Source organism: Hoplias malabaricus, chromosome X2 (assembly GCF_029633855.1).
Source record: "Hoplias malabaricus isolate fHopMal1 chromosome X2, fHopMal1.hap1, whole genome shotgun sequence".
NCBI classification, from domain to species: domain Eukaryota; kingdom Metazoa; phylum Chordata; class Actinopteri; order Characiformes; family Erythrinidae; genus Hoplias; species Hoplias malabaricus.
Genome location: NC_089819.1, coordinates 29943725 through 29961449, shown reverse-complemented (window position 1 = coordinate 29961449; position 17725 = coordinate 29943725). Strand labels below are relative to the sequence as shown.

Here is a 17725-nt window from a genome sequence, read left to right as displayed (position 1 = left end):
TCAGAACAAACACAATAGGGTTTCAAGCACTTCGTGCTCGAACCCCTAATTAAAATCAGAACAAACACAATAGGGTTTCAAGCACTTCGTGCTCGAACCCCTAATAATAACAAATTAAAATCAGAACAAACACAATAGGGTTTCAAGCACTTCGTGCTCGAACCCCTAATAACAAATTAAAATCAGAACAAACACAATAGGGTTTCAAGCACTTCGTGCTCGAACCCCTAATAACAAATTAAAATCAGAACAAACACAATAGGGTTTCAAGCACTTCGTGCTCGAACCCCTAAAAACCCGACAATCGCTATAGGGTCCCCACACTACGTGCTAGGACCCTAAAAATAAATCACCTTGTGGGAGGTGGTCATATTTTCTCCCTCTCTGCTCCTTATCTTTCCTGCTTGGCTTCTCTGGTCTTGTCTTGTCTACCCTCATAGTCTCTCTTAACACCGCTCTTCGAATTTATACATTTATGCATGTGCATTTACATTTATGCATTTGGCAGACGCTTTTATCCAAAGCGACTTACAAAAGAGGATCTAACATTCAAACTACAGCACAATTTATACAAAATCCCTTACATTGAGTGCAATATGCCAGGAAGTAATAAGTGCATTAAAGAAAGACTTTCAGTGCAAGAGATACTCTCAGAAGAGTTGGGTTTTCAAGGATTTCTTGAATGCCGAGAGGGTTTCTGTTGCTTTGATAGTGCTTGGAAGCTCGTTCCACCAGCATGGTACCAGAGATAAGATTGGCCTCGACTGACCTGTATGGGGGGGTTGGCCATGTTAGTTGGCGCTCCTTTGAGGAACGGAGAGGGAGGCACTAACATATGGTTTTAAGAGTCTATTGAGGTAGATGGGAGCAGAGCCAGTGAATACTCTGAAGGCCATCATTAGTGATTTAAATTTGATGCGAGCAGTTAAGGGTAGTGAATGCAGCTCAACTAATAGGGGCGTGACATGTGCTCTTTTAGGCTGAATTGAAAACCAGGCATGCTGCAGCATTCTGGATCATCTGTAGTGGTCTCACAGCACAGGCCGGAAGACCTGTCAGGAGGGCGTTGCAATAGTCAAGACGGGAGATTACTAACGTCGAAACAAGGAGCTGTGTTGCATGAATTAAAATTAGGAATGGAATTGATCAACTGGTCTCTCAACACTGTTGACACCATCTTTTAAAGGAGAAGCTTGGGCTCGGGGGAGCCCACCTGCCCTGATGGAACGATGCCGGCTGGATATGCCATGGATGGATGGGAGAGGTGGCGCGTGGTATGTCTGGCACCTCTCCATTGAGGACATTGAAGATGTATACCTATTCGGATTTATGATTGTGGGCTTTCTGCTGATTGGATTATGCAGTGCCCTGGTTTATTGGAAAATTAAAAGAGTTGAGTCAGTTGTAAACAGTCCAAGGAAACTAACCAACATGATTGATGGGATGGGCAGAGCCATTGGCACACAGACTGGGACTGTGAATAGAAGCTTGGATTCCATCATGGAGCAACTAACAGCTTTGAACTTCGAAGACCAGAGTAAAAATGGAACTTTGAATCAGAGGGACTATTAGCTCAAAATTAGCTTCAGGTCTCTGATTCTAACAAACTGAATTTATCTGTTTTGGCTGCCCCAGCTATCAGCGGCCTTGAGCTGCTGATAGTGAAACTCCCCCGGAGGAACGTTGCCATGGAGATTCTGCTGCAACCTATATCAGTCTGCCTTGCCCATGTTTGTTTTCTCTGTTGGTTTTGCTTTTGTTTTGTTAATAAATTCCTTGCATGCATGTCTGCCTGCTCATCTTCCCTGCCCAGACGTAACAGATATGTTTACCTGATCAGAACACCTGTATAACTGACACTGTCTCTCTGCTTCATTTCCTAGAACTGAATAGCCACAGAGTGGACAGGGACAAGATGCAGCTTGTGTAACCCACAGTCTCATATCTGGGACATGAGAAATGATAGGCCATAGAACTCCAATGGGCTGCAATAAGGAGGAGTAATATCCTCAGGTTCTGAAAATTTCAGGATTTCTAGTGTTAAAAGGAAAAACAATGGTTTAAAGTTCAGTTTTATTCCCTAAAGGTATATTACATTATCTTTTCCAGAAAGAGAGGTGAATATTTGTAATATTTCATTAAAATCTGTGTAAAATAAAATAAGTCCCGCAAATTAATTTAGGCTTATGAAATCTACACAATTTTACATCTACCTAATAGAATAAGATATAATTATGTTCCCTTATTAAAGATGCACAAGACGCAAATTTGAGGGTATCACCACAGTGACTGAAAACGATACCACAGTGACAGGTGTTGTAAATAATTTTACATTCTTCTTTTTGTAATTTCTTTCCTTATGTTTAACTGTATCTATTCTTCTAACATTTGACATCACTCCCTTTTATATTACTTCCCTAATCTTCCCTGCCATTATATTATCTGTATTAACTTTATTCCCCTTTGAAGTGTATGATGGAATCCTGTTTTTTTTTCTATGTCCTTTGATATGACAGAAAGACCACAGCAACAACTGGTTTGGGGCAACATCAGCTTCTTGTATGATGACATGTGGTGAGCAAAGGGCAAACAGCCTTTGATCTTCAGTGTTTAAGGTTTTTTCCTTAACACTAACAGCGTGAAAGGCAAGATTTTTTTGTAAGGCAAAGATCCCCCTCACCCCTGCTTTGAAGCAGTTAGTGCCTAAGTAGGAGTGCTAAGTGGCCATGCAGAACTGGGCCAAAGCATTGGTACCATTTTTATTTATATATATATATATATATATATAATTATTATTTTTTTTTATTGATTTATTTTTTTATTGCTTGGCTAGGTTTTTTTTTCTTTAAATTAAAAAGTACATGATTACTAAAATACAAAAACAGTGCCCAAACTCTAAAATGTCATATAAATCAATTTTATTTTGTCAGAAACTTGTAATTTGTCAGTGGTTAGATTGTGTTCTTGTTTTTTTACAAAATTTACCTTATGGCTGAGACATCTTCTACATATTTATTTTTTTATTTATTAATTCACTGCATCTTCAAGCTAAGCTAAATTTAGGTAAATACTACATTTCTAGGACTCATCAGAAAGTAAGGTTTTGTACATGATTTTATTGTGGCCAGCCTAAGGCACACCTGTGCAATATCTTGCTATCTAATTAGCATCTTGATATGCTACACCTGTGAGGTGGATGGATTATCTCAGCAAAGAAGTGCTCACTAACACACATTTAGGAAAATTTGTGAACAATATTTGAGAGAAAAAGGCCATAGAAAACATCTTAGACCTATGAGTTCAGAGCATGAAAAATGGTAGCAAATACAAAAATCTTGCGTTTATATTTTTGTTCAGAATTTATTAAACACAAACTCGCATGCTGACTAAAATAAAATCAGCACTGAAAAAACTTAACTTAGTTTGATTTACTGTGACTTTAAGCTAAGCTAAATACTACTGTTCCTGCACTCATCAGAAGCTAAAATTTTGTTATTTATTAGATCATTATTTTTATAATAATAATTTTTTTTTTGTCTTATAGCTTGTCATTTTTTTTTTATTAAACATAAACTATGGCATGCAGATTAAAACCCAAACACTACAAAAACTTTCATTAATGCAACAGTGTTTACCCCATAAATATATTGCTATATTGTCAGTGCTTCACCCGGCGACACGCACTTACACACAGGAACACTTTTGAGTCACCAATTAACCGACCAAAGTGTGTTCCTCCACCATGGGAGGAAACTGGAGCACCTGGAGGAAACACATGTGGACACAGGGAGAACACACCAAACTCCAAACAGACAGTCAGCCGGAGCGGAACTTGAACCCACAACCTCCAGGTCCCTGGAGCTGTGTGACTGCGCCACAACCTGCTGCGCCATGGTGCTGCCCCAAGAAACAACTTGCCAGCAGGACACAACTTCCAGCGACAAAAGCAGGAACAAAATAATAATTTTGATGATGGTAGGACCCTGTGGTCTGACATTTTAAACTCCTGTTGCTGTCAGATTTGGACAATCTATCCTGTTTTCTGATGGATCTGTTGGTGGCTGACACTGGTGCTATAATGAAGCTGAAATGTTACTTCATACAACAAGGAAAAGCAAATGAAATCTCAGAACACAGCACCAGAGAACAGTAGCCAGTGTAGGAGTGTTGTCTTAAATATGTTAATTCCACATATTTGTGGGTAAGGTACAGGAATAGTTTTAGTTCTGGTCAATGGTCATAGGGTAGCGTTTCCTACTGGAAATCAGGTGTTTCGTGAATTTGGTGAGAACAAATGGCGTTTCTGTTCTCAAAATAGATTTGTCTCTAACCTTTATATTAGAAAGTTGCAGAAAGTTTTGCTATGCTTTCTGGTCTATACAAAAGCAATAGCGTTTGCTTTGGGTTTAGGTGTTTCCCATTTCCACCAGTTCCCAGATCAGAGTTCAAGGGGTACTGTCCTAACTGGGTGTTGAATTAGATGTATTCACAACTGTTATGTATTTATTTATTTACTTTTGTGTAGTTGTTTTGAAACATTATCATTTAAATGCAGAAAGGAAGCAGAATTGGCTTTGCAAATATGTGACTGGTTCCACAAATACTACTACAGAATCCACATCTCCACAATATACAGAGAGTGGTGCATTTGAAGGAGATTTAAAGCATGCTAGATTTTGTCTAAAATGTTTAACATCCTAGAAGAATCAGAAAGGAATCAGGATCAGTGTTTCACAATTCTAGCAAAATGTGTAAAGAAAAAAATATATTGAAGGCTGTGTACAGGTTTTCAGGTCCTGGCATTCTCTGTTAATGACAGAACAGCATTCTAACATGTTAAAAGAGAAATTCTCCCATCATAAATGTGCCACTACCAATGCACAGAAAACCTTTAAAAATAACCAGCGATCACTTGTTTTTATTATTTATATAAAGTTTTATGCAAAAAAATCTATCAGATCTTAAGAAAAAAAGCTATACACATCCTTATATTATTTTACAAATACGAACACTACACAAAACCTTCCAGTGAGAGTCAGGGTGATTTTATTTTTTTAACCAAATAAAATTTATTTGTTAAGCGCTTTTTACAACTGATGTCACAAAGCAGCTTCACAGAATTCCAGTAAGACAAAGATTTGACATGAAATGTAAAAAAATGTCAAAAAAAAAAACAAAAAAAAAAAAACAAGTGAGCAAGCCAGGGGCAACAGTGGCAAGGAAAAATTCCCTCAGCTGAGGAAGAAACCTTGGGAGGAACCAAGGCTCACAAGGGCTGACCTATCCTCTGGTCAATCTACTTGGACCTCCCTAACCTCTCTGGAAGCTGCCGATGAAAGAGTTACAATAAAACATAGGCTACTAACTCCTGACCACATAGCTAAAGAATTCAAACGTTCCATAAAATTGGTTTAGGAAGAGACCAGTGCACAACCAATAAATCTCTGCTTTTCAAGTCTCTTCTCCTATGTTAAAGAAACAAATTGCTAGCAGAAAACAAGAGCTTCCCATAATAAAAGGAGGAAGAATCATTTTAAAAGGCAACACAGTGTATTTTCCACACAGTCTTGATGATTCATTGTGCATGAATCAACGGCTAATCAATATCCACTTATTTTTGAACATATAAGCAGCATTTTTAAACATATAAAATATAAATTAGAACTTACCTCAATAGTCAAAACTATTTTTTTATCATCACATACACATTTTAGGTAGTTATTGGTGGCAGTGAAGTTCAATACAACAGGAGCACCTTTAGAAGGTGCAGTAGAAATGTAGTAGTAGACAGTGATTTGCTCTGAAAGACAAAAATAAAAAATAAAACTTGTTAAACCTCACCTAATAAATTATTTCAGTTATTTTAAAGTGGCAATAAAATGGGTTGCCCTGGAGTAGCCACACCTCAACAAATGCTAAGTGCTCGTCAAAGTGGTGCAGTGCACCTTAACCTTGGAATGTGCCTCAAGCAATACTGCAAGATCCAATACTATTAGAATAATTAATATATGTCATCCAGAATTAATTATCAATCAGAACATCTGTACCTAACCTAACCTAAGAGTATAGGCTAGTATGGCAAAACACTATTATTACCCAAGAAGAAATTACCATCAGAAAAAAAAATATTAGGCAAATATAAGTACAAGTAAAATTATCAGTTTAAAAATCAACCTGTCCAGTTAGGAAGCAACACTGATTTTGAATCAATTTCACCTGTGTTGTAGAAAACAATTTTATTACTTTGTGTTTGTGGTCAAATATCCTTAAATGATGATTTATTAAAATTAGAAAGTATAATTATATATTCATTGTATGAAACCTTGTATCTTCTATGCACTCATATGATGACACGTGATATATACACCTTTTTAAATTCCTAAACGTTTAACTTTGAATATAGTGCACTTAGGCCATACCAAGCTCACATAAATTACAAGTGTTAGCCAAAAGGGGGGGTTGAACTTTAGGGCATCTCAGTGACCTTAAGTCCATTAGTGACTCCTCTGAATCTTGCTGATGGGAGAGGAGTGTGGGAAGAAAAGGTATATTGTCAAGCCTACCTAAAAATTAATGTTTTGGGGTCAAGGTGTATGGGAAACTCGCACGCAAAGAACCTGCATACTAACATGTCTTATTATGCATATTAATATATGTTAATCAGCCAGAAACGCCCCACCAGAAGGCTATACGTCATATGAGGTATAAGAGTGGGGTCAGACCAGCTAGAACTCAGAACTTTACTGGGGAAGGCCATTAGACGGGTTTCTTATGTATTGTTCTCCTGGATCCAGTATTGTAAATAAATACTTTGATTTGCTTTGAACTTCACTCGACTGGTCTTTGTAACGCTTCCGGAACGAGCACGCCTCCCTGAGGAGGAAGGTTGTATTTTGGAACTTTTGGATATTTTTAAATTTTAATTACTTTGGGAACGGTCCAAAAGGAACATTTTATCTTTACCTGCTGTTGTGCAAAAATGGAACAGACAAGAGGTTGAAATGAGAGGCAATTAGCAAGACAACCCCTGTAAAGGAGTGGTTCTGCAGGTGGTGACCACAGACAATTTCTCTGTTCTCATTTTTTCTGGCTGATGTTTTGGTCACTTTTACATTTTGTCAAGTGTTCTAACCCCTAGAAGTAGCATAAGGTGATGTCTACAACCCACAGAAGTTGCTCGGGTAGTGCAGCTCATCCAGGATGGCACATAAATGCAAGCTGTGGTAGTGGAGGAAGGACAAGGGTGCTGGCCATCTTCAAGATTATGGATTATTCAAATTGTTTGATTAAGGAATCTAGGATTCTTCTCCGGCCATCCACTTCCTAACCACGAGGGATCCTGTTCCTTAGCTTGGGCTGTAAGGACGGCCATAAAACTACCCCCACACATGCATACACACCCACACATAGTCTGTTTTGGAGACCCAAAGGTCAATTACCCTGTGATGTTCAGGAGAAGGTCCATCCCTACACTTAAAGGTCAGATAGCTCTGTTAAATCAGTCATTAGATCCTGACAACTAACTCATAAAGTCATGACATGATGAAGCCCAGGACTCCCCAAAAGCACTTGTCAGCCTTACGGTCAGACCTAATCTAGGAATAAAATCAACAGATGGCCTAAAAGCATAAGTCAACACCCTCTCAAGTTTTCTCTAAATGAAAACTATTGAGGCTCTATATTAATATTCTTCTTTCCTACTGATAAATCTCCACCGAAAACGTATATAAATTGACAGGACTTTGAGACACTCAAAATAATACGACACTCTATGGCATGGATTTTTTTTTTTTTATTTTATTTTCGAAATCACATAAAACAAAACACAGAAATTAAAGACAGATACACACTTGAAAAAATGTACAAACACGGACCTAACTAAAATAGAACATGTACACACCTGTACGCCACCATAATAAACAAAATAGAAAAATTAAATAAAATAAAAAAAATAAATAGGTCAAATAAAAATAAAGTATTTAGGCTGTCTAAGGAGTTATAGATAAGTTAACAAGTAATACATCCACACAGTGTATAATTCAAGGCAGGGCTGATGTTGGCTGGGCCCGCTCCAAATAGCACAGAACGTGTCCCCACACGCTACAGAAGCGTTTTGGTGCTGTTATAGATACTTTGCAATATATCTGATCCATTTGTATTATAAATAACATCTCATTTAACCATCTTTTAAGGCATGGCTCAACTGGTGATTTCCATGATAATAGTATAACTTTTTTGGCTGCAACCATACCCGCCAATAAGGCTTGCTGCTGTGCAGATGACAAAGAGACGGAACTATCGAAATAGCCAAAAATAGCCAGTTTATAATCTGGAGGAAATACCCACTTCAAATGCCTCTGAGAACCAGTTGAAGATGCTAGCCCAATAATCATGTAACATATGGCAGGACCATATTAAGTGAGATAAGGAACCTTCTGAAGTATGGCATCTATCTCACACAGGGGAAACAGAAGCATAGATTTTGTTCAGTTTAGTTTTAGAAAAATAAAACCTATATAATATTTTAAACTGAATTAGTCTATACCTGGAAATAATTGAGCAACGATGAATACTGGATAAGCTCTTCTCCCACATATAATCCGTGACTGCAGCCCCCAACTCTTTAGCCCAACTATCCTTTAAGGAAGGGGTATTACATGATGATGATAATACAGAAACAAAACTAGACACCAAATGTCTGGTGTCAGGAGGGGACGTGAGCAAGTCATAAAAAATATGTTTATTTGGTTCAGTTAAAAAAAGATATGTTTTTTTGAACATAGTGCCTAAGCTGCAAATATCAAAAAAAGTGGGAAGAAGGAAGATTGAATCTTGATTTAAGCTGGGCAAAAGAAACAAAACTGTTGTCTATATAAAAATCTTTAATGCACAATAAACCCTTATCTCTCCAGGTAGCAAACACCTTATCTGACTGAGCTGGAACAAAAAAATAGTTGCATGTTAAAGGAGTATGTGTAGAAACTGGAGGCAAGGAGAGAATCATTTTCATTTGATTCAAAATCTTCAAAGAGTTTCTGATGATAAAATTTTTGCCAAATGTTTTGATGGAAGGTCATAGAGAACAGTAAGACCGGTAATGAAGTTTTTGTTAGAGACTGGGTCTCTATTCTTAGCCACAGTGGAGTCTCCTCAGAAATTGAATGGTCTATAGCTCCCTTCTGCCAGTAAGTGAGAACCCTTGCGTTGGCTGCCCAATAATACTGTTTAAACACCGGTAGACCTAACCCTCCAAGTGCTGTATGACGTTGTAAATGTCTTCTTGCTATACGGGGAGGTTTATAGGCCCAAACAAAAGCACAGATAATTGAGTCTAGTTGTTTAAAAAAGGCTGAGGGGAGGCAAATGGGTATGTTTTGGAATAAATATAGAAAACGTGGTAAAATCACCATTTTAATAGCATTGATACGTCCAATCATCGAAAGGGGAAGCAACTTCCAGCTCTCAACATTTGCTTTTAATTTGTCAATCATATGCAGAAAATTCAATTTAAAAAGATGGTTTGGATTTTTTGGAATTTTAAGGCCTAAATATGTGAAATGATCCTCAACTATTTTAAATGGCAAAGAATTCAAAAAAGTAGGACTAATGTTATTGGTAATATTTATGAATTCACTTTTTGTCCAGTTAATTGAGTAACCCAAAAGTTTACTAAAAGCATCTATATAATTTAATAAATTAGGCACAGACCGCACCGGATTGGATATAAATACCAACAAATCATCTGCATCTGATTCACGAGGCTCTCAACATCACCAGATTTAATACCATGTATGTGTGGATGATTCCTAATCCCTGTTGCCAATGGTTCAAGTGCTAAATCAAAAAGAAGCAGAGACAACAGGTCCCCCTGACAAACCCCTCGATGTAGGTCAAATGGACTAGAGCACTCTCCGTTAGTGAACACTACTGATGTTGGACAAAGATAAAGCATCTTAACCAATGTAGTAAAAAAGTCACCGAATCCAAATCTTCTGAGCACCTCAAACATATATGGCCATTCTAACTGATCAAAAGCTTTCTGAGCATCCATAGATATAATGGCGGCCTCGTTATCTTTTAGTTTATTTGAGTATAAAATGTTAAGAAGTAGGTGTGTATTGGCAAATGTGAATCTACCTGGTATAAAACCGGTCTGATCTGTATGAAATATTTTGGATATATGCTTTCCCAGTCTAATCGATAATACCTTGGTCAACACTTTTTGATTGAAATTCAAGAGAGCTATTGGCCTATAAGAGGCAGGGTCAGACTCCACCTTTCCTTTTTTTAATAATAAAATAATGTTTGCTTCATACAGAGATTTAGGGAACTTAGCATTCCTAATAGAGTCATTTATCATCCTCAGCATTTAGGGGACGAGTTTTCTACTAAAGGCTTTGTAGAATTCGCACTCAGGACTTTTGCCTGATGGGAAAGCCTGGATAGCATCTAAAAGATCCGTTTCTGATATCGGAGCATCTAATTCTTCTTTGCAAGACTCAGGCAATTGTGGTATAGTCAGATTATCAAAAAACGGATTAAAATCTGCCTCAGTGACAAAAAGAGAAAAAGAAGAATATAGGTCAGAGTAGAACTCCCTAAAGCAACTGTTTATTTCTTTTGGATCTGTAATTAATTCACCAGAACTTGAAATAATTTTGTGAATGGCTTGCTTGGATTGTATCCCTTTTAACTGTCTGGACAATAATCTTTCAGGCTTATCCCCCAATTCAAAATATTAAAATTTTAGTTTAAGCAAATAGATTTCCACATGCTGGCTGAGAATTGATTTGTATTCATATTTTAATTTTAGAATTTGATTATAAATTGATTGTGCAAGAGAAGATCTGTATGTTTATTTCAAGAGCTGTAAGTTCTGTTTGAATTTCCAATAATCTATTAATAATCTTGTTGAATTTCTTTTTTTGTGCTTCAAATGAAATATGACCTCTCATGACTACCTTCAAAGTCTCCCAAATAGTACAGTCTGAAACCTCACCATTATCATTTATCTCCAAGAATTCATTGAGCTTTGCATTAATATATTCATTAAATAGTGGATCTTTAAGCAAAAGAGGGTTAAAGCGCCATCTATATTTTTCTTTGGCCATATTACATTGGAGTTGAAGAGTGAGTGGACAGTGATCTGAAATCAAAATGTTATGGTACTTGGTGTTTTTGATGTTACCAATAAGTTCAGAATTTACCAAGAAATAATCAATCCTAGTAAATGATTTGATTTGTACATGAGAGTAAAATGAAAAATCTTTGTGAGTGGGATGCTGCAGCCTCCAAATATCTACCATATTTTTAGACTTCATCAACCGGTTCAAAACATTGACAGACATTAGTGAAGATGGTGGACTCTGAAAAAGTCTGTCCATATAGGAGTCCAGGTAACAGTTGTAATCACCTCCCATTATGATGTTCCTAAAATTATCTACTGGGAAAGCATCAAACAATTTATGAAAAAAATCAGGAGCATCACAATTAGGGCCATACACATTAACCAAAGCTAAGGGAAAATAATTAATATGACCAGAGACTATAATATATCTGCCCTGTGGGTCCGCCACCATAGTTTCTAAGTGAAATTGTATATTTTTACGAAAAAGAATAGCAACGCCTCTGGCCTTATAAGTAAATGGAGCTTGGTTAACCTGGGATACCCAGCCAACTCTGAGTCTACGTTGTTGTGTCATACTGATGTGGGTTTCCTGAAGAAATATTATATCAGCCTTGAGAGACTTTAGATGTGAGAAAACCCTACCTCTTTTAATAAGGTGACACAGTCCCTTAACATTCCAAGATACAAAGGTGACCCCCGCTCCATCATTATGAACTACAGACATCTAAGTTTGAAGATAGAGGGGAAAAAGTATAGTGACAGCCTGGAGAGAGGGAAAAAAATCCCACTAACCACATATAAGACATCCCACCCAAACTCAGTAAGCATCTACAAGAGAGAAGCACTGTATTTACCCTTATAGACAGGAACACTAAGCGCACAGAGATAACAATGTATCTGTGGTATATACTACTACTAAATTACACCACCTAATGAGCATCTCCGCACTTTCTTTGAATATGTACACAATGTAATACCATCTGCAATGAACGAGGAAAACAAAAAACAATTGTTAAAAAACCTAGCCGCTGAAACACACCAGAAGCTATAAAGTATCAACAACACCCATTCAAACTTGTTTAAGCTCGGATTCCACAAATTTCGCCACTTCAGAAGGGGATGTGAAGATCCTGAGCTGACCTTCATGGCGAACACAGTTTTGTGGGAAAGCGGAGCATGTGTGACACCTTTAGCGCATGCATGACATCCTTGAAGCTCCTTCTCTGATTTAGAACCTCAGCTGTGTAGTCCGGAAACACTGAACACTTTGTGGCCGTTGTAGTCGAGGTTGCGCCCGTCTCGAAGCCTCAAAATCCGCTCCTTCTCGGTGTAGAAATGAACCCGGGCAATAATTGTGCGAGGTTTTGCTCCTTCTGGAGGTTTGGATTGAAGCACACGATGGGCCCGGTCGATAATGAGTGGTTCAGAAAAAGTCAGAATAATTTTGAGAAAAAATCTCAGAATAATTCGCTGCGTATAATGGAGCAGACACAGTGTAAAAGAGTAGAACTCCGGCGCACACGAGGCTCCATCGTGTTACGGCTCGGACTCGTACAAAAAAGTAAAGCCTTTGTGCATCTCAGTCAGGGACTGCGTCATGTCGTGTGAATGCGTTTAATAAATAATTCATGCACAAGGCTTTAGTTTTTTGTCCGAGCCGTAACGCGATGGAGCTTCGTGGGCGCTGGAGTTCTACTCGTTCTGTATCCATGATTTTCGTGATCATTAATTGTATCGTGAAACTACATGCCATGGGTTCGTGCACTGATTCAGGGTTTAAACACTAATCACACTGTGGCTCTGATGTGGAAGAGAAGAGTGTTTATTCCTGAAATCTATACCATAGCATAACTTAAGCAACACATTGCGTTCCACAGTTACATTGTGTCTGCTCCATTATACGCAGCGAATTATTCTGACTTTTGTTGTGAAAAATAATTTTATTACTTTGTGTTTGTTGACAAATATCCCTAAAAGATGATTAGTTAAATTAGCATTTATAACTACATACTCATTGTGTGAAATCCTGTACCCTATATGCATGTATATGAATGACTAACCAGCATTTACATTATTAATTACTTACACATGTAGTTAAACATTTTTGCTTGATTCTGCACTACTAACTCATATGATAATTACTCCTCAAAACATATTATAAGCTAACTTCACTATATGGCATGATAACTTGATATTGACACACAGTTTTAATTCTTAACGTCTAACCTTGAACAGATGTGCACTCCAGGATTGTAACACACTGACATCATAGTGTTGGGCATGGAGGCGCTGATCTGTAGCTTCTTCTTGTGGCCTTGAAGTGTATTTCTAACTCCCTAAATTTTAGTCTCTAGGGAAAAAAAGTGCTGAGAAGAGAGGCCCATTGTAAGCCTGACCAGATAATGAATGTCTTCAGGGTCACAACAGGCACCTGAATATTGCACGTGAAGAGCTGAGTACTAACACGTGAAATCATGCATATTAATATACACTAATCAGCCAGAAACGCCTCACCACCAGGCTATACGTCATCATGGGTATAACTTTTTGAGTCAGATGATGGGAGGTCAGAATTTTCACTTGGGAGGGGTATTAGACTGTTCTCAATGTGTGAATTCTCCTGGATCCAGTATTTTGGTAAATAAATACTTTGATTTGCTTTGAACTTCACTCGACTGGTGTCTGCGACTCTCTCGTGACGGACATGCCTCCCCCGAAGAGGGAGAGTGTATTTTTGGACCTTTTTGTTATTTTCTCATGAGTTGGTAAATTTTAAATACTTTGAGAACGGTCCAAAGGAACATTTTTATCTTCACTTTATTTCTCAAATAATTATTCCGACTTTTTTTCTCAGAATTATTCCGACTTTTTTTTCAGAATTATTCTGACTTTTTTTCTCAGATTTATTCCGACTTTTTTTCTCAGAATTATTCCGAGATTTTTTCTCAGAATTCAGACTTTAATCTCAGAATCTTGTTGTTGTTTTTTTTACCGCTGTGGCCCTAAAACTCCGTCGTACATTCGGCATGGAAGTTTTAATTGAATGTGAAATTTTAAAACAAACATTCGTAGTTCAACCCAGAAGAAACAGCATGGACCAACAGTGCCTCCAAGTGGACATTTGGGAAATCATGTCACTAAAGCAGCCGTGGTTCCATTTCTCTCTCTCTCTCTCTCAAAAGAAGTTAACATGAACAATTATACATATAATACCCAATGTATTATTATTGTTTAATCATGTGTTATTCTGTTATTCTCATGTAAATATATTTTAACATTGCCTGCATGATTTTATATGAATTTCAGTAAACAAGAAGAACAATTCCTTCCTCAATCTAAAAATAATATTAATTAATCTCTAATAACTAGAATAGTTTGTGTACCTATATCAATATACTCGATGTATAAACTCAGGAAAGGAATTAACGCTAACATACACAAGAGGTTTTATCCACCTAAGCAAAGTTAGATTCGATTCATGTGGAACCCGAGACTCAGACCACATGACGGTCACATGCATTCCCCAGGACAGCCAGAAAGGATTCGGAAAGCCAGAAAGTGGAGCCGGAAAAGGAACAAAAAGGTCAACGGAGTAAAAAAAGAGTCCAGCAGAATTGAGAGAAAAGAAAAGGGAGCGAGAACAATATCCAGAACTATGCTCCTATGATGGCAGACCCAAACTCACTCGGACAAAGGAAAGAAAAGAGTGCTGACTCTCGCTTACTCTGAGGAAAGATGCTAAATTTGCACTCAAGAACAAGGACCCAACTGTACAGAGGATGCTCTGAACAGGTCTAGGATTGAGTTACATTTAGAGACACCGAGCGTCAGATATTTAAACTTTTTTAGAAATAAATTGGTCCATGTCAGCCTCAACTTGCCGCGGAAGCAGCCTTTTTAATTGCTGAGGCGACCACTCCCTCCTCCAGAGGCATCAGCACACGGACACAGCCAAGTCCTGAGAAACCAGTATGGAGACTGATCCGCTGGATCGATCCATCGGTTGGCAAGGACTGCGTTACAGTAAGGCTCAGATATCATTTTCAGAGATGATGTCTAATTAGTCCCTTGGTAAACAATTTAAGCACTAGTTAACTTTCATTAGAATAGTTCATATTAGTTACACTAGCCATATCGCCAAGCCACTGATAAGACTCATAAGAAGGGTTTCATCTGCATTGATCCCCGTTTGTGAGGTTATAATAATTGTGCTATGTCTATCAAATGAATATTGTTTCTTTTCAATAAAGTGTTTTTTGATTTGAAATAATATTGTTGTATATTTATATAAGTCTCATTAAAGAGTCTGAAAATCCTGAAAAAAAAATTCTAGTGGGGCATGGTTTCCAAATTTAAGATAAATTGTTAATATTACTATTAATAAAATGTAATAATAATAAAATAATAATCCATAATTAATAAACACAATTAAGCATAAGTAATCCAAATACTGTTCCCACGCTACACTGTGGCAAGAAGGATTGCTTTGACTGTCAGCACAGTGTCCAGGGCATGGAGGAGATACCAGAAGACAGGCCAGTACACCAAAATATGTGGAGGGGGCCAGAGATTTACATTTTTGTGTTGTAATTAATATAAAATTCTCAGGTTTAGGTCTAATAAAACAGAAAAAAATGTATTTCTTTCTATTAATTGTTACAGATTTGTCTTCTGAAGAAACAGTAAAAAGAACATAATTGTCATATTTAAGGTACAGTTGGTCTTGTCACTGTGGCAGTACCTGTAGGAGGTCTGCCTGGGGCTGGGGTGAGGCTGCCTGCTAAGCCACCCCCAGTCACTAAAGGGAGACAGAGACACTCTTAATTTGAGGCAATTAGTTCCACCTGGGCTACTCCTACTTAAGGGAAGCCAACACACACCTCAGTGCTCAGTCTTGGGTTTCTCTTTTCAGAGTGCCGCACAAGCCTGGTAGGTTATTTGGTAAAGCCCCTTGAGTTTTCTCCTGATTCTTCCTTTCTCTCTATCTTCTGGCTCTCCACTAGAGCTTTGCCTCTGAGTTTTTCTGAGGGTTTCTCTGGTTTCCCTTGGGATTCAATATTTTCTTTACCATTTTTGGTATAAATAAATTATAAATAAAATAAGTTGTGTTTTTTTTTTGTTCCCACTCATTCTTTGCCAGTGACTGTATTCTATCTTTCTTTTGTCTCTTCTTGTTTTGGGAAACTCTCGCCTTTTTTCTTTTGCTCAGTAATTTTGAGCTGTTCAGTTTTCCCCTGATATCTTTAAGTTTTCCTCTCTTGTGTTTCATTTTTCTGGCACTCTTAACATCCAGAGGGATTGTTTGTGTGTCTCTGCACTTGAGGCCTATTTCTCTAGTGCTCTGTTGGTGGCTTGCCCTGTTCCAATCCACCCCTGTGTGAGCTGCCACATTACAGTACCCTATGTGAACATATTTGTACCACTCGAAAGACCACTGAGTGGTCTGTAAGGATACACATTTGTTCCTATGAATAAAAGTACATTTATGTACTGCCACAGTGACAAGCGATTGTACCTTTTCTTGGTACAGATTGCTACCTTTTTTTTCTGATTATAGGAACAATGCATGTACTTATGAATTTGGGTAACAAAAATAATTTTTCAACCCTTCAATTTCTCATGTCAGACTAAAAAAGATATACCCACTGTAAATTCTGCCTTTCTTGTCCAGCATCACACAGGACTTGGTTACATCACTGTTTGTTACTGTCCCATTTTCTAAATTGCAAAAAGAGGTTTAACTTTATGGCATTTGTTATTTTTGGCCAAAAGCCTTACAGTGCCCCCTGCCATTCTCTCTAAAAACACACTTCATTATGCTATCCTTCAGTGAATCCAGTTTGTTCTCAGAGGCTGCCCTAAACATCAGATATGTTTTTCCACCTATTTGTTTGCCTTGATATAAAATATGCTTATTTATACTGGTGCTGTATCGACCAATACTGTGATTTTTTTTTTTTTTTTTTTTTTTTTGCCTGGAGCCTGGAGGTTGTGTGTTCGATTCCCATTCCAGGTGACTGTCTGTGAGGAGTTGGTGTGTTGTCCGGGTGCTCCGGTTTCCTCCCACAGTCGAGAAACACACGTTGGTAGGTGAATTGGTGACTCAAAAGTATCCGTGTGTCTGTGTTGCCCTTTGAAGGACTGGTGCCCCCTCCAGGGTGTATACCCGTCTTGCGCCCAATGATTCCAGGTAGGCTCTGGACTCACCGCTACCCTGAACAGGCTAAGCAGTTACGGATAATGAATAAATGAACGTATGTGTTCTGTTTTTAAAAAATAAGATTTGAGTCTGGTAAGGTTCCTCCTGTGGAATCAATAAAACCTTATGTCATCATAACATGATATTTGCTGACCTGAGGTGGCCTTGTCTTCACAGATATTTCTCCTCCCAGGGGAAATGGCTTCATAGTCGATGGTGGTGTCAAGATAACTGCGGATCAAAAGTGTTTGTTCACTGCGCTTCTTAATACATTGTCTGTGGACTGAAAACATCAACAAAAAATGTTTAACAGAATGTTAGTCTATAATTAAAAACTAAATAGTTTTTGTTCTGATATTTAAATGTGCAAATGCTTTTGATTTTATTTATTCACTCAT

The 17725-nt window shown here is 37.7% G+C and overlaps 1 protein-coding gene and 1 long non-coding RNA gene across 3 annotated transcripts in view; one reads left to right on the top strand and one right to left on the bottom strand.

The window, feature by feature from the left end:
* The window catches only part of LOC136677481 (uncharacterized), a 219927-nt gene that overhangs the window by 91842 nt on the left and 110360 nt on the right, over positions 1-17725 (bottom strand). Inside the window, exons 5-7 of one of the 2 annotated variants that reach the window (XM_066655041.1) lie at positions 17482-17610; positions 5670-5800; positions 5196-5326 (exon numbers count right to left, since the gene is read on the bottom strand). In XM_066655041.1, coding sequence (XP_066511138.1) covers positions 5297-5326; positions 5670-5800; positions 17482-17610 — 290 coding nt within the window. In that variant the 3' untranslated portion in view covers positions 5196-5296. Of the gene's footprint in view, positions 1-5195; positions 5327-5669; positions 5801-17481; positions 17611-17725 lie in introns of those variants that run through there. The other variant, XM_066655040.1, reaches the window with a different exon arrangement.
* LOC136677482 (uncharacterized) lies at positions 16024-17624 on the top strand. Its single transcript, XR_010796359.1, has 3 exons — positions 16024-16057; positions 17110-17318; positions 17505-17624. It is a non-coding gene; the product is annotated as an uncharacterized lncRNA (long non-coding RNA).